This window comes from Halichoeres trimaculatus, unplaced genomic scaffold (genome assembly GCF_033239565.1).
Source record: "Halichoeres trimaculatus isolate MK-OKI-2021-1 unplaced genomic scaffold, fHalTri1.1 fHalTri1_scaffold_21, whole genome shotgun sequence".
NCBI classification, from domain to species: domain Eukaryota; kingdom Metazoa; phylum Chordata; class Actinopteri; order Labriformes; family Labridae; genus Halichoeres; species Halichoeres trimaculatus.
The window spans coordinates 20,265,848-20,291,301 of NW_027437199.1; the positions used below are offsets into that span (position 1 = coordinate 20,265,848).

General features: G+C 40.2%; 2 protein-coding genes across 2 annotated transcripts in view; both read left to right on the forward strand.

Moving 5' to 3' along the window:
* The first annotated feature begins 341 nt into the window (after positions 1 to 341).
* Positions 342 to 14,752, forward strand: sypl1 (synaptophysin-like 1). Its single transcript, XM_074697720.1, has 6 exons — positions 342 to 483; positions 960 to 1,146; positions 11,922 to 12,040; positions 12,136 to 12,340; positions 13,908 to 14,099; positions 14,417 to 14,752. Exons 2-6 carry the CDS (start codon positions 1,078 to 1,080, stop codon positions 14,546 to 14,548), a joined length of 717 nt encoding a protein of 238 aa, XP_074553821.1. The 5' UTR covers positions 342 to 483; positions 960 to 1,077; the 3' UTR covers positions 14,549 to 14,752.
* A 4,313-nt stretch (positions 14,753 to 19,065) lies between these two features.
* atxn7l1 (ataxin 7-like 1) overlaps positions 19,066 to 25,454 on the forward strand; it is a 46,379-nt gene continuing 39,990 nt past the window's right edge. Inside the window, exons 1-2 of the mRNA XM_074698532.1 lie at positions 19,066 to 19,229; positions 19,645 to 19,713. Coding sequence (XP_074554633.1) covers positions 19,133 to 19,229; positions 19,645 to 19,713 — 166 coding nt within the window. The 5' untranslated portion in view covers positions 19,066 to 19,132. The remainder of the gene's footprint in view (positions 19,230 to 19,644; positions 19,714 to 25,454) is intronic.

Consider the following 25,454-nt stretch of genomic DNA (forward strand, 5'->3'; position numbering starts at 1 on the left):
AACGAGCTGGAAGGATGTGGTTCAGTTATGGTATACACATCCTGATGCACAAATTCATATTTTTAGACTTTAGTAACTCAGGTATTGAAAACTTTAAGATTCGTTTTGTCTGTATCTTTATTGAAAGTCATATTTTAAAAAAAGATTTTAAAATTGTTGGAAAAGTTTGCCTGAAACTTGGATAAAAGAGTTTATTCACTATCCAGTTAAAGTTCTGAGTCAACTGGTAACAGTTATTCCCACATGTGGTCTGTTTGATGGAGTACTTTTAAAAGCCTGTGGTTTGATGAGGGTCACATGACCCAGTCAGCAGCAGAGAGGCGTCACACACAAACTGCGGACTCAGCACGGAGGAGGCAGCCCCGCTCAGCCCGCGTCCTCCGGCGGATGGACCCAGTGAAAACGCAGCTGATGCTTCTTGGTGCTCGGGCTGTAACTCTGCAGTGGAAACCCCCTGAAGTCACTGTGCATGGATTTCCTGTGGTAAACGAGCTCCTATCATCCAGATGTTGATGTCTCAAAGCGTCTTCGGTTAGAAGCTCATGTTCCAGCTGTTGGAGGGAAATCAAACTTTCTTTTTAACACTTAAGAAACGACATGATGCGCCTTTTAACCTCAAACTCTTTCGTTTGAACTCATATGACTCTTCCCCAGCGAACTCTTACGCGTAATTTGGCACCCTTTACGCTTTTCTCCACCTTCATATCGCCTGCGTAATTTGCGCACCGCTGAGCGGAGCGCGAGGTACTCGATTTTCAAGATACACTGCAAGAAATATCAACTTGAACCACTTAACATTTTTATCACCAACTCTTTTTTAAATTAAAGTAAGTGGATTAAACACATTCCAGTGACTTAACAGCTCCCGCTTTGATTTATTTGCTTTGGTGAAGTCGCGTAAACGCAAAGTTCGGTTATAAAACAGTCCTAGGATAACATTTGCTGATCACTTTTTGCAGCGTGGGCAGTAACACCACGTCACTCTGTCGAAGGACTCCCCCTCTTCCTCCCTGTTGGTCCAACATCCACAGTTAAGGAACAACTGGATAAAGATTTTGGAGCAGAAGCGCAGTCATCATGACCGGATTTCGGCTGAACTTCTCGCCGCTGAAGGAGCCTCTGGGCTTCATCAAACTGGTGGAGTGGGTGAGTTAGATTCACCAACTTTTTACTGCATGAGTGTGTGAGTTTGTGTGTGAGTGCATGACACACACAGAGAAGGAGATACCCAAAAGGATAGGGAGGTTCAGCCCCTGTTCCTGGTAGAAAAAAAAAAAAACTTAAGGAGGCAAAATGTGTTCAAAGTTTGGTTTGTTCAAAATGTGCATGACAAACATAGACTTTAGAAAGCTACCAACAGCTTTTTCTGTCTGCAGCTTGATGGTTTGCTCATAAAAAATCTGAGTAAGGTGAAAGAAGTTATGTCATGTCATTAAAAAGCCTCAAGATCTTAACTTTACTGGTGTTTATCAAGCAAGAGTAAACCTAACTTCACCTGTAATATCAGTCATTTTGTTTTCTCCTTTAAATGATGAGGATAAATAAATGAAAAAAGTTTCAAAAACCTTTTTCGACCAGGAAAACTCAACACAAAGGCGTTCAGCTCACTCCTTTTTGATCATTTCACGAGTTGCATGCCCTCCAGAGTTAGGGATTAATGCGCCTCTCTGTAATAATTTACCCCTGGAGAACTGTGCAGGCTCTCTGGCAGCATTCAGTTTCTCAAGGAAAGTCCAATGATCAGCTCTGCCCTGAATAACTGGGTCAAAGGATCTGGCCCCGCTTCACTTTCTCTGAGCTGTTCTATTTTCTAATAAGACGCACAAACACACTCAGAGCTGCAGAGCAGCAGTCATCTGACTTAGGACCAGGCTCCATGTGAGTGTGTGTGTTCACAGTGTTTGCTTTATGCAACCCAACTGGGTCTGGGTCATACATTTTCAGTTACCATCATCAGCTATATTTACAGCTGGGAATGTCCGTTATGCTTATACAGAGGTCCTGAACCCTCGTCATCGCTCGTCACTGGATTACAAAACATCATCAAACAGAGAAAGACTTCAAACATCAGCAAACTGCAGCAAACCCCAGCTCTGCAGGAGAGAGAGGTCGCCGGTTATGGGTATTTTGGGGGCCGATGCCGATGCCGATGCTTTCCAACTTTGGGCAGCCGATGCCAATATGCATAGCGGATTTTTCCAATTTGATATTCAGGCCGATTGTTAAATAAATATATATTTATCACATTTTTGTGAAACACAGCAATTTCTGAGCAGCTAAAAGAAATCTATTACAACAAGTCGTGTCCAGTCCTCTGAACATTTATTCAGCTTTCAAAACAATGACATATTTTGTCTGAGTAAACACACAATGTAACAAGCAGTAGTAAACATGCACACTCTTCTTAAAGTGTCAAAAAAGAAATTTAAACTTATTAATATAATTTGAACAAAAGTATGTAATGTATCCAAGTGGTTCCACAAGTTTGAGGTGCTCATCTTTTTTGTGCCAGATCAAAAATTGCGTCATTTTATACAATGGATCAAAAATCGGCTTTTTAAAAGAAAATACGGCTGATGGCCGATAGAGACAAATGTCCAAATATCGGCGGGCCGATATATCGGTCTACCTCTAGAGGCGGCCATGTTTAATGTCCAGGTTGCTGGTCCAGTGCCTCGTTTAAATCTTGATATCAGAGAAATAAAAAATGCCTGGCAGCCTGAAAAGTTTTGATATCACTTTCTGAGCCGAAAAACTAAATAATTCCTCTTTTCAGACACTTTCCCACGAGGCTTGGTGGCTTCTTTTTCACACTGAATCATAGACTGAGTGTTTTAACAGCCTCTGGGACAAAAACATGGGAATCTGTGTAGCTTCAGAAATCAAAGGAGACTTTTTGACACTTTTTGAATCTACTGTAGTAGAATTTTTAAGTCAGTAGCCTACTGATTTCTGATAATGACTTGCCGTTGATGCCTCGTAAGAAAAAGATTTCCAACAGTTTTCTCTCACCTTCAGCCCTTTGCACACCAGACACATATTTTTCATCCAAATATTTTGCACATATTTTTTTCGAACCTACTGTTTTTCAATGCAAGCTTTCACACCAGCAACGTTCTTTCTCTGAGCGAAATTGCAGCTTTTGTTCGTTCGGACCAAGGTTGATTTTCCAATGTTTCACTTGTGATGAGCACACACCTGACCAATCAAAACACTTGTTGCTGACAAGTCACATACGAAGCATTTAACATTGACAAATGAGATAAAAAACTACAAAGACAACAATTACAAAGACTTTGTTTAGAGGAGAAAAGCTGCAGAGATTGAATATGAAGCCTCCAAATTTTTTCGCAATTTTTGCCATTTATTCGCATGCTGTTGGTGTGAAAAGGCCTTTAATATAATAAAATGTGTTGTTCATGCACAAGTTTTGTATTAAAAAAGTGAGAGCTTTGGTGCAGTAAATTTAGAGATGTTGTCATTTGTAGCTTTAGCGTATCTGGTTGTCGTTAGTAAACTTTCTGCAGTTTCAGACATGATGTGCTCTCATAAATTTTTTCACTGTGAATGCTTCGTGCAGCTACTACAGCTTTGTATTTCTTCAGCTCATCTTTGTTGCAGTGATGTTTTTTTTATGTTACCTAACCAACAAAAGTTAACCAGTTTAGACAGGAAGTGTACCTTGTACCTTTGAGGCCAGATGCTACATCTATATGTTTTTCCCATTTCAGACTGGTTGCAGTGTGTAGATCATTTCAGATGATCTGACCAAAAAGCCAGTAGAAAAAATAATGACTTAAAAAATCTTCAAATATGCACATCATTTCCTTCTTATGTGTTTCAGAGAATCACAGCTCATTTCGTTAGTCATGTGTTTTGAAAACAATGACTCCATTGTGAAAACGTGTAAATGTTGCATCTGATATAAATGGGTTAAAATGTTTTGGTTGCCAAGTTAAAATCTGATTTTGCCAGGTTCCAGTTCAATTGGTCAACTTTTTGTGCAAAATCACTTGCAATCATTTTATTGTCATCAGTAAATACTTTGATGATTTCTTAAAACCGATTCAAACAGTTGATTAATACTATTAAAGTTACAAGCAGGGCTGCGCGGTGGTGCAACGGTTAGCGCTGCAGCCTCACAGCAAGAAGGTCACCGGTTCAAATCCCCACCTCGGCCGGTGGGTCTTTCTGTGTGGAGTTTGCATGTTCTCCCCGTGCATGCGTGGGTTCTCTCCGGGTACTCCGGCTTCCTCCCACAGTCCAAAAACATGCTTACCAGGTTAATTGGTCACACCAAATTGTCCCTAGGTGTGAGTGTGTGCGTGCATGGTTGTCTGTCTATGTGTCAGCCCTGCGATTGACTGGCGACCAGTCCAGGGTGTACCCCGCCTCTCGCCCAATGATTGCTGGGATAGGCTCCAGCCACCCGCGACCCTGAACAGGATAAGCGGTATAGAAAATGAATGAATGAATGAATGAAAGTTACAAGCGTGTGATCCCTTTGTTCCAGTTGAGATTGGTTTATGCTTGACGTGTCTGGTGTTCGTGCAGCTCCGTGTGGCTCCATGTGGCTTCTTGCAGACGAATGACGTCATTTTGGCAGCCTCCTTTTCAAGCAGAACATTTCTATGTAGCGCACCTCCGAAAATTTCTAACTTCTGTGAGAAGAGGCGCAGATGAATGGGAGCTCCTCGTGTCTAAAGTCCAAAAAATCCAGGCATTTATCTGATTCAACACACAGAGATCACTGTGACAACTGTGTGATGAACAACACCTGGCATGAAATTGTGGCCAAACTATGCAGAGAAAGAGAAAGCGGCAAAAAAAATGTTGTAAACAGTGCGAACAACTTCTTTTACTTAAGTTTAGTACTGTGATAGACTTTTTTTCGCAACACATCGCCCCCTGCAGTCTGGGAACGGACACCACACAAAGTCCTAAAAAGTATAGAAGCCACACGTGCTCTCTCATGCTGCTACATACGTCTCATTTCCAAGCGTCACATTGGTGTGGAAAGTAGAGGCTGATATTTTTTCGGTGTCCCACAGGATTCCAGTGGGATGGGAGTCAACTTCACTTTTAATAACGGGATTGAGACGGTACAGGATAAAACATTAACGGGAGCAGACAAGAACAGGAACCAATCAGGAAGATAGAATATAATATGTAACATGCCATCATTTTGGAGTTTATTTCCAATTAGCCTACACTCTAACGCAAGCCAAAAGAACTACACTTCCCAGAAGCCAACAGTAATCTAAAAAAGAATGGGGAGAAAGTCAAATCAAATTCAATCTGCTGCCTGAAAATTAAAAGATGGGGAAAAATGGGAGGGGTACAGGAGTGGGAGTCATTTTACCAAGAGTGGGACGGGACAGGATTTTTTTCTGTTGGGGGTGGGATGGGACAGGAGTGAAAATCCACTTCCGTGTCACTCTCTAGTGGAAAGCATTATACAGCCTTAAGGCTGAGGTGAAGAGGTGGGTCTTTATCCCCTTCGCAGACAGCTACAGGGTGTCCACCTGCCACTTAAGTCAGCCATGACCTTATATGGGCAAAACATGGAAGTTAATTAGCTTGAAAATAAAACGTTAAAAAAAAAATCACCCTTCATAGAGTGTGTAGCTACAAAAATGAGGTATTCAGACTCAAACTGTTCTTGAACCAGGCTGTAAACATGTTTGTTTCTGCTGTAAAGATCTGCTTTTCTTGAATGGGTGTGTATGTGGTTTCTTGTGTTTCTGCAGCAAGCCTCAAGTGGACACTGGAGGAACTGCAGTTTTTAACACTTCATATTTTAAGACTGGAGGTTGCTGCTTCCTCTCTAAAGTGACGGAAAACATCAACAGTAACACAACAAAATTGTCATAATGATTCTATATGCTTCTCAGGTTGACTGATCTTCGTCCTATCCAACATTTCTGGCTCATATCAGTGAGTCATCTTATTGAAATAGAAGTTTGTTTGTCAGCAGAGTTATTTGGCTCAAATCTTCATACCTCCCTTGATGTTATCTGCCACTCTGTAGTAAACAGGAAGGGATGTTTAAAGTCACAGATGACACACTCACTCACGATGCCAAATCCTTCCTGTTGACTCTTTTTTTCATCTTTGTATCTCCTGTTGAGTAACTTTCGATTCACCGTGTGTGTAAATCGCTCAGCGTGGTGTGAGAGCTGCCTGTAGTTTCGTTTCAGAGTCTCTGATGTTTTGAGGAACTGCTACAGAAAAGCAGTGGCAGAAAGCTGCTGTGTGTCCGGTGTTTGGCAGGCAGAGAGGTGCCACCTGTAGCGTCAATAACAGCCGAGCGGTAAAACTGGAACCCTGACAGAACCCTGAGCAGAGAGTTAGCGCTGTGATTGAAAACGTGAACCTACATAAATAACGCTGGTTGTTCCAGTTCTCCGTGCTGTGGGCTCCGTGACCTCACTGAGGGACAGCGCCAGAGCCAGTGTAAGAGGAATGTGAGAAAAGTTGCTCACTTTGGTGTGTGTAGCCAGAAAAACAGGAAGTGGCAGCCAGTGACATCTGGAGACACATCTGGAGCGAGGCCTCGAGGTGTGTGTGGGTGTGTAAGTAGATGCGAAGTACAGTATGTGTGTGAGTCTTGTGGTGAGGAGGCGAAGAGTTGAGGTGTGATACAGTCAGATACAGCAGAGGGAGCAGGATTTTAAGGGTCAGCCAAACTGACGATGCTCCACATCCTGTTATCTCTCAACATTTTCAGTCCAGATAAACTGGTCTTCATTTAATTCCTGATACATTTTGAATGAAAAGTCGATGGAATAAAAACCTGCAACCAGACTGCACTTTAGCTTCTTTTAGCTTGTTTTTGGGATTTTTAATCTCACAGCATGGCAGGTTAAGTTCATTTCCACAGCATTATTTCATGCTACATTCTCTGTAGGCATCTTTTTGTGGGACAGTGCTTCAAAAACCACTGCAAACCCCGGGAAAACTGCCAACACTCCAGGGTCTGTATTGACAAGTGACATCATTCTTGGAAGAATCCAAGAATTCCTCAAATTCTAAAAATTTTCCCTCAGTAAGATAAAAAAATTTTTTATCAAAGCATCTCAGGCCTTCATAGAGCTCCTAAGTGGAAAACTGTTGGGAGGAGGGAGAAGGACTTTAAAAAGCCTAAAGCCTTTTACATGCGGAGCCTGATATTCGTTTTAAGTAATAATTTTGTCCATTCGCACTTGGCAAACCAGCTGATAAGTGCAGCTCGAAGCATGCGAACCATATTTGGCATTGTTTTTTAAGATGTGAAACCCGTGCCAGCCAATCAGAACAAGCCCCTGTCATTCAGCTGTGACGTTTGAGAACCAAAAGCTTTATTTCCTACTGTATACATGAAACTAGGGCTGGGACAATATGCTATTCTCATGATTCCATTCTATTACGATTTTCCGGATACTGATTCCATTCAAATTGTTATTCTTTGATATTTACAATTTTTGCGATTTTTAGTTTGCTTTTTTTTTTAACACCAGACCATGTGAAAAAGTTAAATGATGATGATAATGTCAATAGACGATATCAGGAGCCAAATTTTCCCATAAAATGCACATCATGTGAGTCAGAGAGAAACATTTCACCCTCTGCTGGAGAAAAGTGGTAACTTTTTTCCAATCCAGTTTATAAACAAAGACTGAAATGAGGAATTTGAACTTTGGAAGAAAAAATGACAAAGAATTTCATTTGACTTTAAAATTGCCAAACAACAAATCATGATATAGTTTATAACGATTTTTTTTCTCCCACCTCTACATGAGACCATAAAACCATAGTTTTCTAAACACATCATTTTTACTGATGTATAATTATGGGTTTATGTAGATGACAGGCCTAAACGTATAAAAATAAGTGGTTTCCCAGATATCCAGCTACATGTGGACGTGGCCTAAGAGTGGCCAGTGATACTGGTGTCAGATTTTACCAATACCCGAAACACAGTCTGCCACCTGAGACAGCTGTTGAGCTGGTGATCCACCCCTCAATAGACTAGAAAATGAGCATATGAAATTCTGTAACATACATACAATTACTGATATCAAAGAAAGTGATGTCAGCAGCCATAGTAGACTAAAACACTGTTTGAGAACAACTTCACTGGTGTGCCGCATTCTCTACACTTGTTTGGTATTGCAGTAGGTACTAGCTCTTCTTACACAATGAAGGAGAAGGAACAACACATTTATTTGTTGGGCGATGAGCTCCCAAGTCTGGCTCTTCCCTTGTGCCGTGATCCCAGGACCCAAGTTTCCCTCTCAATACTCTTTGTTTCTCCTCCATTAGCTGAGCCAACAGCAGGCTCTGCTCTGTGTCAAGTTGGGCTTTCTAGTTCTTTTTTTTTTTTTTTTTTTAATCAATTTCCTTAGTTGTTTTGTCGTTCTCCCAAATCAAACTGCTTCTTAGAAGGAGGCCAGTAATCACAGGAAGTGCTGACAGCTGAGTCAGCGTCTACTATTGAAATCAAACACATTAAGTTGTAAAATGAGCAGGGGCCTGTACTACGAAGCTGGATTAGCTCTCAGAGAGATAACTTCCAGGATAAGTTTCGGGTTTTCCGTACTACGAATGTGGATCTCTTTTTATCCAGACACGTTGCCCCGGTAACTGATGCTGAACACCAAACCTGGTCTTGAGCAGGTTAAGTTCCAGGATAAGAGCTCACGGGGTGTGACAGACCGCCTGCTGACCAATCTGTTCTCTCGGGCGGGCATGAAAGACCGCTCAGTCACCAATTTGCTCAGCTGAAGTGAAGTCCTCCGGCACGGGACCACCCCCTGTCTTTTTGGACCAAATTTTTTTTCTTATGGGCTGTGAACAAACAATATCTTACTGATCATCATAACTGAGACATTGTCAGGGAAAAGTAGAAATGTGTGCAAATGGAATCTTTCATGAAATGAAATAAAAAATACTTTATTTAACCCAAAGAGAAATTCAGGAAATTCATACTGACCACTTTGAAGGATGCTTTTATATTTATTTGTTATTTGCTCCCACGTAATTTTTTCCCCACTGCTATCTGCAATACAAATTGCCTATAATCAGCATTTTCCTTTCAATTTGTAGGAAAGTGGACTCTTTCTAATTTTGAGGTCAGATATGATGCTGATCACACACACACTGACTGACAACATGAACGAATAAGGACCTAACTGCCCGTGTCGTCACATGATGAGATAGGTCCATTAATTTCAGCATTTTGGAAATTTACGCATTCACAGAATCGGCGATTTTTTGCAGCAATCCCTTCGGCCTGGATAATACTGCGGTACTCCTCGTATTTTTTGCAGGATTATTTGCTGCTCCTCCGCCATAACGTAGGCTGCTCTCTTCTCCATTGTGAAAAATGCTCCGGGGCCGCTAACCACGCCCATTTTATGTGTGTGCGCAGATATCCCAGCTAGATTCACTTATCGAGTTGATAAAGAGCCTCGTAGTACAGCAGATCTGGATGACGGAGATCCGGTGAAGTTCAGCGAGTTGTCGCAGAGTTATCCTGGATGACTTCATCCAGCTTCGTAGTACAGGCCCCTGGATGGACAGGAAACACAACCATAAGCAAGTCAATTTTATTGGCGTGGGAATGAGGTGCATTCAAACATTTTGAAGCTGTGTCACAATTAATTTAATTTGGCTGAGTTTCATCATCATGAAATCAAATTAATGTCACCATTACACATTTCTTAACCCAGGACAAGTTATGTGACTGGCTGATTTGACTCCTCAATCATCTCTAGGAGAGTTTTTGTTTAATTTTTTCCCTTTGTATCCCGACCAATCACAGCTTTTAGAGGACTGTATCATACCCAGCTACGGGGTCAACCACAACTCTTCACCAAGATCAAAGTTTCTGTCTCCACCTTGCTCAGAGCTGCTCTCAGAAACTTCCTGAATCACTCTTATGCTCAGATTTCTTGCTAGCAGTTTTTAGGCTAAGTTAGGAGCTGTCCGAGAGGATTCTGAAGCTTTATGAATACGGGCCCTGATTTCCGCTGTAGTCTCCCACGTTTTAACCTTTTCACCCACCACTTCCAATTTATCAAGTTGATACCAAGTACAGGCTCGTTCATAAGTACTTTGTAGGATACGTGTTGTCAGACCTGGCAACTCAACTTGGCAGCAACAAGCATGTGCGGATTTCAACTGAGGTAAAAACAATGTAAGCAGGCATGTTAACTGAGCAAAACAGAGGCAAGATACACGTTGAGGCACAGGGGTTTTCCTGCCTTGTTATATTCTAATGTTAGCAGGTATGCTAATGTAATTCATGACCCCTGGGGTATCGGTTCTGATTCACTTCCAGTGGACAGATCTAAAGACCGTATAGTCTCTGCTATGTCACCGGTCTGTTCCTGATGCAGGTTAAATAAGCCCATCATTGGTGAGGGCCATATTGGATACGACACAGACTTGAACATTCCTCTAGTTGTGTCTGATTGGATGATCAGAAAAAATAAGCGTTACAGACCCAAGATGCTTTCTGAACCAGGCTGTAAATATGTTTTTAAAATGCTGTAAAAGTCTGTTTTTTGGCTTGGTTTGTACGTAGTTTTTGGCCACCCAGGCTCAAGTGGATTTTCGAGCAACTTTTAGCACTTTTGCATAAGCTTCATATTTCTAAACCGGATGTTGCCCCTTGATTATAGCGAGGCAGCGCTAAAGTAGCATGAAGGAAGATTACTACAGCAGCCAAGTAGTTTGGAGGTATTTCACACTTAATTTAATTTCCTCTTTGGAAAAGAGAATTTTAAATTAAAGCTGGAATTGCATTGGATTAGTATCAGTATGGGTTGATTCCAAAGCCCAGGTATCTGGACTTTAAAAGTTGGATCACGTGCAGAACTTGAGGCTAAACCTGAAGTCGATAAGCCTCATTAGCTAACAGTTTCCAGAGCCACTTAAAGAAAGTTTGAAAATGTTTTAAGTAATTGGACAGATTTTCCTGTACAGCTTTTTTAACCAGTGTAGATTTTGTAAGTCAAATAATCCTGGATTACTTGTTTTGTTTCTCAGCTGCCTGCTGTAGTAACAACGTCAGACAGAAAACTGTGAAAACTCTCCATGACACATTTTAAGAAGAACAAAATCTGCAGTGTTTTGTAATTTATAGAACATCATTCTCTGCCAGGTCACCAGATGACCCATTAAGTGTGATTAAAGTGATATGGAAGTGAGTCCAAACGACCTCAACACCCACAAATTATGTGATCAGTGTTTGTCCTCCTGGAGTTTCAGCCCTGCGCTCAGTGCCAGCCTCTCTGCCTCACAGAATTCAGTATGGGCTGGGTTTTAAGGAGAGTATTAGTGTCACATGGCCTACACGCTGAATCAGATGCTTTCTGCCTCTGCAAGAAAGAATTCAAGAGCTGAATAGCAGCATTAGTGCAGCTATGTAAGCCACATTTCATTGTGTTGGATTGTATCAGCCATTTTATTATCGCAAGGGCCAGACATCTCCAGAAACATCAAGTTTTAAGATTAAATTTGTCTTTTCTGTCACATATGGAGCCACCATCTGAAAATAGAGCAAATAAAGATTGGATGTTTCGACCACACATGATAGGACATTTGGTTTGGATTGGCTCTGAGTTAAGAAAGGAAAGCAGTGAAGCTGGGCTTGTAAAAATGTTTGAGTCGTGAGTTTTATTTTCAGCTGTCTGTTAGAGTAAAATGTTGACCATCTGTTGGTTCCTCTGCCTCTTAACTGCTGACAAAACGCTTTGAGCTGCCAACTTTCTTCAGAGTGTTAACTTTGAGTCATGTTTTTAAACTTCATAGAGAAAAAGATCATGAAAGTATAACCAAAAAAAGAAAATATGCACAGATGTCTGATTATTTTTGACTGCCTTGGTTTTCTCACATCACTCTCCGCTCTCACTCTCTGGTTTCTGTGCAAACAGCTCACGGCTGTATTTGCTTTTGGAAGCTGCGGTGGATTCTCAGGGAGGAACATCCTAACTGTGCTGTGTGGTGATGGCAGGAATGAATCCCTCAATGCCAACTTCCACTACCCGTTCAGGTGAGAAAGGCAGCACACTCCGAGGACTCATCAGCATCATTTTAATATCAAACAACATCAATGATGTTTTTCTTTTTTTTTTGTTGTCTGTCCAGGTTGAGCCAGGTCCCGCTCATCGAGGGAAACACCACTATCTGTAACCACTCCGTCACCCTGACTCACATGGTGGGGGACTCGGCCTCCTCCGCTGAGTTCTTCGTGGGTGTCGCCATCATTTGCTTCCTACACAGCATGGTGGCTCTGCTGGTCTATTTAGGCTACATGCACGTTTACAAGAACTCTGAGTTTGGACCCATTTTTGTGAGTATTAATCTTGTTACGTAAAAATTACAATTAGTGTCAATGAAAAATATCTGTCACACCTTAGAGGGTGTAAAAACTAACAAAACAACCAACTACCTCATATGTTATAGATACAAAATTATATATATATATATATATATATATATATATATATATATATATATATATATATATATATATATTGGTTAATTAATTCATTTGAATTTTATTGACTGATGCCAGTACAAAATTAATTTTGAATATGTAAAAAAAATAATTTTCTACCAGAATTTTTATGCACATGTCATGCAGGAAACGTCAGCAAAGAAAGTTTTAGATTCAGCACTAATGGTACCAATACATTAAAAATAAATATCACTGAGAGTTTTCACATTTCTCTGTGTGACATAAAAAATACACAAAATAATTTGCATATTGCTGATTTTAAAAAATCTTTTTTTTGCTTATGTAGTTTTAATATTTGGTATTATTATGAAAAAAAAGTTTAAAGGGTAGGGGTGGGTACCTTTCACATTTGAAAAAAAGCGGTTCTGATGTCCGGTACCTGGCAATCAGTATCAGTTCTAAATAGTAGCAATTTTTAGTACTTTTGTGTGTGTTAATGTGGAAAAATGTTAATTTGTTCAATGATAAATTCTCAAAGTTTAATAATTTTAATTTTTTTTTCATTGTATAACCCTGCAATGCTGTGTTCATATCCACCATGGAAAATCGCCTATTCTTTCACTCCCTCACAGTCACAAGGATGCGTTTAGGTACCGGAACATGGTACCTTTCGACTTAACATTACCGTAATCGGTACTTGGTACTCGGTCAGTACCTCTAAAAGTACCTAATTCGGTACCCATCCCTGAAAAAGGTTTGATACTGTTTCTAAAACAATGTATGATATTTTTAGAGAAATAAATTTATAAAAAGTAGCTATATATATTTATATGTGTGTGTGAAGAGAGAGAGTTAATGACAGCAAAAGGCCTTTTTTATTTTAAAACTGTGAAAAAAAAATACACTGAGATTTGTAAAAATGTTCTACATGAATTCAAAGAAAAGATAAATATTTGCTTGAGATTAATTTGATAACTTTTTTTTCTGTGTGGTTTTAGTAGTCTGGATACACAGCATTACCAAACAGCACATAAAGGGTTAAAAAAAAAATTACAAATTACATAAATTTTTAGGATTGATGTTGGCTGATAATTGATTCAGAAACAGTTTCGTCATTTAAGAAAAAAAATGAATTATCTAAAAATAAATATAAATGTGTACAACGTAGATTGAAAATCATTCATTTTTGTGTTTTTCTGGTTTGGAAGTATAACAGTTATGGAAATTACATCGCACTTAAAGGGTAAAAAATAGAAATAAATCATGTAAGCCAAAGTAGAAAATAATATTAGTTTAAAGAATTGTTTCTTGCCTGATTCTGTGAAATACGTTCTATGTATGGAGAAGCAGCAGTGTATCAGATTTAGGAATGAACACTGGTCCTTTAAAATAGTGCGTCTTCAGATGAGAAGTTTGTAAAGTGTGTCTGCAGAGCTGATGTATTCCTTGTTGCGGCCAGGATTTCGTTGTCACAGCCATTCTGGTCTTCCTGTGGCTGGTGAGCTCATCTGCTTGGGCGAAAGGTTTGCAGAATGTGAAGTATGCCACCGACACTGAAGGCCTCAGTGCAACGCTGGATGTGTGCAAGGCAACCAACATCACCTGTGAGGTCACGGAGTACGCCAACTTAAGGACGCTCAACATCTCTGTGGTAAGATGAAACAAAGAGAAATCAGCCAACCTTTTGTCCTTTATATCTTAAAATCACATCCTCACAGCTGGATTAAAGCAGAAAGATGAAGCAGCCTGACTAACAGTCATGAGACTCTGAGCTATAACTCTGTGATTCTCTGTGTGAGCTCAGTGTTATCTGTTTTCAAATCAAACGCAGATTTATTAGATTTAACAATATAATGAATATGAGCTTGTGACCAGTATGAAAATGTTTGAAATGTGTCATCTTTGAAAGCTTTAGTCCTTCAGAAGAAGTGTTGTCAGGCGATGTTAATCAGGGTTCATGTTCCTCAGGTGTTCGGCTACCTCAACATGTTCGTGTGGGCCATCAACGCCTGGTTCGTCTATAAGGAGACGCGTTGGCACTCCCAGAAATTCTCCTCAGCACCCGGACCTGGAAGGCAACATGTCCCTACGACTATATAACCCACCCACACACACACACACACACACACACACACACACACACACACACACACACACACACACACACACACACACACTCACACACACACACACACACAGTCACATCCTAACACTCAGAATACACATATCATCTGGTGCATACAACATCTAGCACAGAGACGTACGATTTGAGCACACGCACACGCACACTCTCAGTATGATCACATATTAAAAACATGATTGATTGAACGTCAGTGGATTTGGATTAACACATGTTTGGTTTGGATCTCATTAATACGCAGGGCTGAGCTGACATCCTGTTCACCCAAATGTCACATGGCTCCTCACACCATCATGAACTTGAAACCAATAGTCCGACTAGATGCAGGAGGAGAATGTTTTTGTATAGATCGTCATTTGCTGTTTTTTGTTTTTTTTTGCATTATTATTTTTGCCTTTAGTATAGCAGCGTCATACATTTAGTTATTCTTTCAAACTTTTAAAGGAGGAAACAAGTTTCACTTGTTTTTCTGCCTCCACATTTCCACTTCATCTCCACTATCCTCTAATTAAAAGCAAAAAGCCCCAAACTATTGAAAGACTTAGACTGCAAAAACTAAAATCTAAACAAGGTTTATCAGACTATTAAAAGACAAAAATAGAGTAGTAGAGTAGAGTAGAACTTTATTGTCATTGTAACAAGTACAACGAAATTGATGTCACAGCAGCATAAAAAAAAAACAAAAGTAAGAAAGTGTATAGAAAGTGCAAAAAGGTCCATAAGAAAATAGATGCTGACAGCTTGTCCATCATTTTCCAGTTCAGCCAGTCTCCACCTCCACAGGGTCCAGGACTGAGCGTCTTCAGCAGTCTGTTCAGTCTCTGTCTCCTGGATCCTGTCTGCTCACAGCAGGTGAAGCTCTTCCAACATGGCGTTGGTGTCTGATGTTATTGGAGATAGATCTTACCTTTTAAGCTGAGCTCTACTTTATTGTTTTAATATCTTTAAGCTGAAGTTTTCCTTCAGTAGATCATAATGAAGTTTTATGAACCTAATGGATTTATAATTGTAAATTGATGAATGTATAGCACTTCACTCTGTTTCTGCATTAGATTCAGTTTTAACATGAGCACCTTCAATGTTTGAAGGTTTTCCTGGTACCACAGAAAGTTGACTACAGTGCACTAAAGATTTTAATACTTCATACCAAACAAATACATCAGAAAATTAAATTCTGTAATTTTTTAACACAGAATATCAAGTTTAAATTTGATAAGTTGATTCTGAACTCAGGCTGCATGGTGACGCACAAGTTGGCGCTGCTGCAAGAAGGTAGGTCAACAACTTTAATCCAAGTTCAGGCAAGGTGGGCCTTTCTGTGCCTTTATGAGTTTGCATGTTCTCCCCATGTATGTGTGTGTGATCTCCTCCCACAGTCCAAAAACATGCACACTATTATTATTCTAAATTACCTGAATGTGTAGGTGCGTGCATGAAAGGTTGTCTGTCTCTGTGTGTCAGTCCTGTGATTGACTGGTGTCCAGTCTAGGGTGCACCCCACCTCCCTGAATGGATAAGCGTAAGACAATGAATAAATGAGTGATTATGAATCCAGTCTTTCAGTCAGCCTACTTGCCTCCTAGTGGTAGCTTGTAGGTATTGCAATGTGTCATCAAAACTTAACACTCCTTTCGTAAAGTGCCTTGAGTTTGGAAGTGCCTATCCTGCACCAGTTCAGCCTTTGCAGAAATAGATGTAGAGTTGTCTGCAACCAAAACTACATGAAGGTTATTTGTGCATTGTTGGTTTTAAGTTGCATGCATGTTTTCACTGCTTTGAATGCCTTCATGAAGTCTTTTAATGTGTTATTGGTGTTTAAGTCTGTAAAAAGAACTCGAGCAAGGGTTAGTTTAGGAAAATCTTGCTGTTTGCAGCTAAAAGCTTTTCAAAGTTGTCTCTGTTAAGGTACTATTTGATGATGTTTTAAAATGTTCCCTCTTTATTTTGCTTCCTTAATGTCGCTCTTTTAATGTTGAGGCTTGTGTCACATATCTCTGGTTTTAAATCATGTTTTTAATGTTTTATGATTTTTCATTCTTTGCAACGTATGTACCTGTGAGCTCAAGCATTCCTGACCCTGTTACCTTAAAAAAGAAATCTGTTGATGTTTGTCAAAATTTCTTGTTTCTGAAACTTGTCTGTGTGCGGTGTACTGGTTATGCCTCTGCACTCTCAGAATCATCATCCAGCTTCAGCTCTACTTTAGCCAATGATTTATCTGTATCTAGCTCACCAGACTGACGGACGTTCGCTCTACGGCATGCACAGTTTCCATGTACAGTTACAGTGCCTGTGTTTTTCAATAAAAGGATTTTTTTTCACGTCTTGCGTTTTTCACTCCTAGAGTTTAAAAATGAACACAGCTTGTGAATCCAGAGTGTTAAAAATGAATATCCAAGTATATAAAGAGGCTGGAGCTGTAATACCTTAAAACTATGACCACAAACTTTTTTTTTTTTTTTAAATGCACCTTTAGAAGAGAAGAATACCTCTTTGTGTTTCCTGGTTAGTAACGACACCTCCTGTGACCTCTCTGATCACTCTGTGGTCATGATGTGTGTCTTTGTGAGTAGGTCGAGGGGGAGGACTCGAACAGAAATGTACTGATTTGTGAGAAAAGACATGAAGGAGTCCATTCAACCACAGTTTATCACAGTGTGAATAATGTGTGCTTGGATTTGATCTGATCTAACTCATTTCCTCGCCCTCGATGAAAGCCACATTTCTCCTGTATCTCCTTCTCTGGTTCAGCTGAAACAGGACATTTTGCACCGTGTCATGTGATCACAGGCATGTGGACACTGAATTCCTGAGTGGGTTCAGGTTTTTTTGACATGAGATGGTACATGACTTCAAAGCAGGATGTGTTTATTCACATGGTTTATGTTTGCTTGTACTATTTCTACAACTACACACTGTGATGTGACTCCTTTTTTTTCTTTTTTTAAAGACTAGCTTGTTTACCATGACTTGAAATGCAGGTTCCTCTTTTAGCCACAAGAGGTCAATGTAGTGCCATGAGCTTGACCTACTGAGCCACTTCATGAAGCTATACATGTCTGAACATTATGTTTCTCTACTGAGGGAGACCAGGAATATGTAGGCAGTGATTTTCTCTGTCAGGTGTGATTTTGGTGGAGGTGTCATTTTTCCATGCAGATTTTGTAGGCTATTCTGGAAGAAAATAACCCAAAATAAACTGCTTTACTCAAGTTTACTCAAGTTTACACAAGTCAACGTTGTGTTACAAATGTCACCTTGCAGAGAGAAGATTTCATCACAACTGTTATATATCATATTTACAAAATGTCTAATTGACACCACAAAGAAGGCCCGAGAGCTCGTTAACAGGTATCTTTATCCTTTAACTGTAATGTGTCCCAAGCTTTACAAACATAAATTCAAAGCTTTCCACATTTAACTAAATCAACCCAAATGATGTGAGAAATGTAAGGTAAAGGATTGTTTAAATTGTAAAACAAGATTCTGCTACCTCTATTTTCCATTTTCTGTGGGTATTGAAAGTATCTTTAATGTCAGAATTCCCCCATTTTGACTGGTTTTAATCACCTCTTTCCTGTAAAATGATGATAATGACTGTATAAATTTCATATATTTGCACAAGCAGCATGTTCTGTGTTTCCCCTTTCTTGGATATCTTGTGCTGTAAACAGCATCTTCTTTTAGGATTAATGATGTAAACAAATAAATAAATGACAGAACTTAACAGCTACATTATAATAGGGCACACTGTAAAGGGAAATTGTCTTTCTTCATTTTTTTTTTTATTAGAGGAGCCAAAAACTGCAATTAACAATGGTAAACATGAATTACTCCAAGCTTAATTTTGTAATTTTACGGTGCCTGATTTAATGATGTTAAATGATTTAATGATGGTGCCTGAGTTAATGTAGTTATTGTTGACCTTTTTATATAATTTTAATGCAAAACTGCCTTTCATTGCATCTCAGCAACATTGAATAACTGTTTTATCTTATTGTTTTCATTTATATTTATTCCTCCTTAATGTTTTTTTTTCACTAGGTTATGTTTTATCACTTCACTGTTTATTGGCTCACTTTTATTTTATTTATTTATTTTTTCTTTGTCTTATTGTTAACTTTGCTGTGAGAGCACTCAGTAAACTAATATTTTTAAAGGTTCAAAAATAAAGTTATTATTATTATCATTATTATTATTATTATTATTATTATTATTATTATTATTATTATTATTATTATTATAAGCTATGACAAAAAAATATCTATTCTACTTTTTATGAAATTGTATTTGTCGTCTTTATCAAATAATAAGAACGATGAATTTTCCATAGGCTATATCCAGCACCTACATATTGAACTTTTGAACTCAGGACGAGCACCCTCCCTGTCGCTCAATCTCCCAACCACCCGACAGATGCCGAAAGGAGTCGAAGCCCCCCGAGGACGACGTCAGCGTATCTCGTTCTTTCGTTTTTCGCCTGCTGCGTGCGAAGGAGAGAGAGGAAAAAACGGCTCTCAGCAAAGCAACAAGAAGGAAGAGCAATGGCGACACTGGATCGCCAAATACCAAGTCTGGATACCTTCCTTTGCGAGCCTTGGTCCTCCTTCGTCAGTGCCGCTAAATTACGTTTTGTTGACAGTAAGTTCGCACGTCGGTAGCGTTGTTGTTTTTGCGGGCAAAGTGTCGGGAAGTGCGTGGTCCAACTGTCTGTGATTGAGTTGAGTAAGCCCCTCCACCATGCACGGTCTGTCAAAGCGCAGCAAAGTAACTGTCAAATATTTTACTACGAAACGCAAAATTTATGCGCTGTTTTTCGCTGTCGGGCACGTGCGCGTGAGAACAGCTCACCTTTGAAGAATTGTCGCGTGCCGTGATGTTACCCTGAAGTGTCCAGGTGTAAGTTTGTTAGCTCTGACAGCTTCACTCAGCTTAGCACGCTAATGCTAACCTGATAGCCAGCCCTCGGACCAGCATGGCTCCACGCGTGGCCCCAAAGTTTGTTGTGAATGCTCCTGCGTGTTTGTAAGTGGCTGTTGTGTTTGTTTGGCCGCAGACTCGCCTTTGGGAAACAGTGACGAAGAGCTTTGCAGCCTGGGTGAAGCCGTGAAGCTCAGCCGAGAAGGTGAGGAAGTTACACTGTTACATGTCGCTGTCACGTACACAGAAGTGGTTTGTTATGGTTTGATCCTGCACGCTCTGCACTATTAGGCAAGTCCGGGGGCCAACTGTGGCCCTTAGTCGGTTTTCATACAGCCCCCAGCTTTCATCTTACAATGGCTTAGTCATGGCACTGACATAAATCATGTTCTAAAATTTGTAAACAATGATGTTTTTAAGAGCATAAACAAAACCTAAGTATATCTTGTTACGTTTCACTAAACGACATTTAGACTGTGCATAGGCTACTTGTATAACGCTAAAGCTCTGAACATTGTGCACAAACTCCTAACAGTTGGCATCTTTAAATACATGTTTTTAACACAATGTGAAAATGTGAGAGTAGAAAAAAACATAAGAGCATACAAGACTAGATCAAAGTTTTGAAATGGTGCATTAAGATAGATCAGACTGAAGAATGAGGAATATGATGGGCTAAAAGTGTTGTTTGTGATCAGAATAGTCTGAATATTGAAAAGAAGAATATGGATAAAATTCAGATCCTGATCCTACATCAACAAACCCTGCAGAAAACTGACCACGTAATATCCGACATAACCGAGGGACAGGTGAGGTTTGATTTCATCAGTCGAAACACTGGCACAAGGATGTTTGAGCACACATAGTGACTGATTTTTACAAAAATCCCTGAAAAAATAGTAAGCAAATAGAGAAATCATGTATTACATTCATGGTTAATAAATATGTCAGTCAGAGCAGCTAGCCCTTGGTCATTTTCACATCACCACATGTGGTTCACATGATCCATCACCAGAGAGGCTACATTTTTTTAACCTCAAGGATATTTATAAGCATTTTTTTCTCAGGAAATAACACTGGATTGGATTGATTTGGAAATCTGAAGAATTATTTTGTCACATAAAAATGTCAGGTAGCTAGCTAAAGCCCTCCAACAAATGATTGATGTGAAATGTGACATGTTAAATAGGTCAACATTTACTGAACTCCTTCAAAAGAGCTTTTGGTTAAATTGTGTTAAAAGTGATACTCTGGGATGGAACAAGTTGGGTCCTATCACAAGGTTTAGGGCAGAAATTACCCCTACAGCAGTGATTTTGTGCAGCAGAAGCCCAGAGCGCTCACACCAAACACCCCCTCCCTGCTCCTCTGACGGTTTCCTCTGCACTCAGACGGGGACATTTTTTACTTGACCAAAAACACAAAGAAACGGACTCCCACAGAAAAAATCTGCTATTGGTCTGCTTTCACGCTTTATTTAGAGAATTTTCAGCCCGTTATTTTCACACAAAAACACAGCTAAATAAGGCTCTAGTTAGGCCCATCAAGATAACAAATTTTGCTTAACGATAATTTTCCAAAATATTATTGCCGATAAACGATATTATTGTCAATATTATTTTGATTTTTTTTCCATTTTTTCATTGATGTAATTATGATAAATGGGATAATAAAGTGAGTACACCATATCAAAAGCAAGAAACTTTAATTTCTTAAGAGTATTTAACTGTAATTAAATAAAATGAAACAAAAAATATAATAAATTTAACAAACAAGAAAGAGAAAAAAAATACAATGAAAATAAAATGGACTCTCTTTTAGAAAAAAATACATGTCAATGAAAATAATTAGTACTAATCAAAAAACAATAAAACATAGACCCTGTCTCTAAAGAAAAAACGACCCCCCCCCCCAAAAAAAAAAAAAAACAAAAAAAAAAAAACAACAACAATACAACAATAAAAACTATAGCCTAAATAAAAGGGAGTTCATACAGTTCCTGAATTGTTTGTAACATATACTTTTTCCCAGTCAATCCGTACTGTCTGTCAAACATTTTGAACATTTCTGGCTTTCAACCGTATTGAAGGGCTGCATTTCTTTGGCAATGTAGCTGTCTTTGAGCGCCCACCATTTGGCGCTTTTATTTCTATTTACTTTGCAGACCAAAAGCCTCAGTAAGAGCGGATTGTCAAAGAACAAGGCTCCGCTGCACCTCCCTCTTCTTCTTCTTTGTTGCCACTATTTTCAAACAAATGCGACATATCAGCTGGTCGGTGTTCATGAGCTCACACTTTGTTCATTCTGATAAAAAACAAAATATTTCCACACTGGGACTGTGGCAGGCGGCTTAAGAACAGTATCTTTTGTGCCATCACTCATATTAGCGTGTGTTTCCTCCTTGTCCCTCAGGACGCTCGCGTCAGCTCTCTCCGTGTATGCACGCGAGCAGCCCCGTCTTCACCCCAAAGATCGCATTTTTGACAGATGCTCACTCTGCTATAAATCCCCTAAATCCGCTATAGAACCTATGCACCCCGATGTTAGGAGAGATAGACGTAGTGAGCCATCTTCTCATTCAGCCTCTTTGGTCGAAAGAGAGGAGGAAAACAAACATGCATGCATGTGTCAGTTTATCGAGGCTGGCAAACTTACCGAGGACGTTTTTATTTATCGCTCGGTTAATCAATTTATTGATTATCCTGATAGGCCTAGCTCTAGTCCTGGCAGACTACCTGCGTTTGTTTATATCTGGCACGCCACGCGTGCGGACTGATACACTAAGCGGCGAGAGCCTCGTAGCCAGCTGTGGCTCTGCAGCGGAGGTAGCGCCATTTTACTACACGATGAGAACTAGAGCCTTATTTAGCGGTGTTTTTGTGTGAAAATAACGGGCTGAAAATTCTCTAATTAAAGCGTGAAAGCAGACCAATAGCAGATTTTTTCTGTGGGAGTCCGTTTCTTTGTGTTTTTGGTCAAGTAAAAAATGTCCCCGTCTGAGTGCAGAGGAAACGGGCAGAGGAGCAGGGGGGGGGTGTTTGGTGTGAGCGCTCTGGGCTTCTGCTGCACAAAAACACTGCTGTAGGGGTAATTTCTGCCCTAAACCTTGTGATAGGACCCAACTTGTTCCACCCCGGAGTATCACTTTAAGGGTGTTTGATAGTTTGAAACAGGCACTGATACAGCCTAACTTTCATTAACAGGCGTAGATTTCTCATAGAAGATGTATGGCTTCAGTGTTAAGGCTGCTAAACACAGTTAGAATCATATGTATGTGTCAGGAGTGACGGGTTGCCCCCAAGCTGTGAGTGGGTGCCTCCACCACCCTCCCCGAGAGACTCAGTCAGAGGAGTTCCTCCACACCTCACCACGTAAAAATACCCACAGGAGCACGCGCTGCACACTAACACACTTGAGTCATCCCTGAAAGTTTCAGCGTGCTGCAGTCCTCTTAGGAACACTCTGACGCACACAGGCAGCCGGGGAAACTCTTCTCACTCTCTCCGGTCAAATACCAACCCCCCCCCCCCCCCCCCCCCCCACCTCCCACACACACATCACTCACATGCCGCATCTTCCTCTCCAAGAGCCAGACCTGAACCGTGTTCCTAGAATTGCTGATCTGTGTGCAACTAAACACTGAGGCTTGCTGGGGTTGAAACGCATGCTCACACACATAAACACACAGGGGAACATGCCTGAGATGCTTTAATTGTAAAGATCTGTGTTGCAGAAAGTGTGGCGGTTTATCACAGCTTCATAGATTATACGTCTCCTTGTCAGCACACTGAATATTTGTAGAGGCTGTCGAGGCCTCGCCAAGCTGATGTGGTGTGTGGTGCAGGACATGACAGACGTGGTGTCTATGTTTCTTTCTCACACACCTATTTACACACACAGGATCTATGACAGTCAACAGCAACTAAGTCAGGCCACACTGTCATCATCCCACTTGAAATAGGCAGTGCTGCAATGCTGCTATTCGTGTGTTTACCCCTGACTTTAGACTGGATGGAAATCAACCGGAACATCGTGCTATTAACCCTCAGTTACAGTATGATAAGAACATCTCTGTGAGCATGCTTTGAATGTTTTTCCATACCAAATTATCACAGACTCAAGGGTGCATACCACATGATTTAGCAGGCTTTGGCAATTACTGTTTGCATTGGATGAGCTGAGGGGCAGAGAGGTCTCAGTTTATTTTTACCAGACACAGTAAAAGAGGTATCTTGATGATTTGAGCTGCAGTAACTTACATTAGGATGCTGTTTCTCAAAGACTGATAAAAAACTAAGAGGCAAAATGTTAAACAACATGAATTCTAAGTAAGAAATTCCTCAGCAGCTGAAATGTGGAGAGGTTATTTCCAGGTCATTGTCCACAACATTTTCAGCAAAGACAATAAAAATGTCCTGACCGGACCAAACCAAAACAATGTGAAAGCTTGTTTTTTATCTGACAGGAAACTGGATACAAACTCAAGTGCAGGATGTTACCACCAGCTCCAAGATATTGTGAAACTTTTTAAAGTATTCTTTTCAATTATTATTATTTTTCTTTACATAGAGACAAATTGAGGACTACCCAGAATCTGCCATGTTTTTCCAGGATCAGGACTCAGTTTCTTATGAGCACCATCATCCACTGTGGTAGAGGTGACTCTTGCCAGTTTGTGCATTTGTTTTGGAGCTGATTGTCTTTTTGGCAGGGTGCAAAGTGACCAGCTAATGTTGCTATTTGTAGTTATGTAGAGCTATTTTTTTAAAGGGGGCATATGCTGATCCCTGATTTAATACTTACACATATAATACATTTGAAAACAAGACCTTACACCCCCTGAATTTTCAAAAAATGAGATATTGTATTTTTTCGGATATCCTAGAACGAGATTTGATGCCTCTGAAAATAGGTCATTTCCATTTGGCCGCGAGATTTCGACCTTCATGACGACATGAGGATCCTTTCTTTTTATTGGAGTAATCTGATAAAGCAGCTCCTCCTCTGTGATGTCAGTTAGTCACACAACCACCACTGAGGGATACACCCACCAAGAGCCGAGTATAAATACAGCTCCCTACCAGCTCTGGCTGACTTGACTGAGTGCTGGATGCAGGGACTCTGCTCTGCTGAGCAGCTCGGCTTTACATGGTGAATTAGCAGTTAAAACACTGTAGTTTTAGCAGACGTCGTAATACTTGTGAGACTGTGATATTTGCATGCTTGTTCTGACATGCACTGTGAACCTGGACCACAATAATGCTGCGGTAATAACATAGTGACAAACTGACGGTAGAGGCGATCTTTAGACTACACCTCCAGTATGATGGATAAAACAGACAGAGAAAAGTGAATGAGCAGGATGGAGCCCTGTTAGAGAAATAGTTTATTGGTGAAGTCTGCCTATATTTCCACGTATAAACTCTACATGTTACAGTAGCGGTTTGACTCACAACACTGAAGCGTCCTGAGATGATCTGTGTTGAGGTGGATTTTCTTCCTCCTGAGCTGCTGAACCGTCCGGGTCTGACTCGGGGTCCAATACAAAAGAACGTATCCTACACTCTGCCATTTTATTAGTGCTAGCAATGCCTGACGGTGAAGTTTTGGCAAACAGCAAACTCGCTCGGTCTGCCCCATTCAATATGGTGATTTTGTAAATACTGCCATGCTGCAAAAACCGCCCCCTGGCTCTACCCCCTCCGCCCCTCTGATAGAACTAACCAATCAGAGCACATAGGGCTGTGACGTTGTGAGGTTACTGGAGGTCATTCTCAAAACAAATTCTTGAACGAGATCTTCAGAATGGCCTAAAATGAGGATATTGACAACGCTATTGTGGGGCAATGAAGGAACTAAATGACTTGTACTGAGGGCAGAAATGCTTTACAGGCATCCTAGTCTGGCATAGTGAAAAGGAGAAACAAGCATGATATGTCCCCTTTA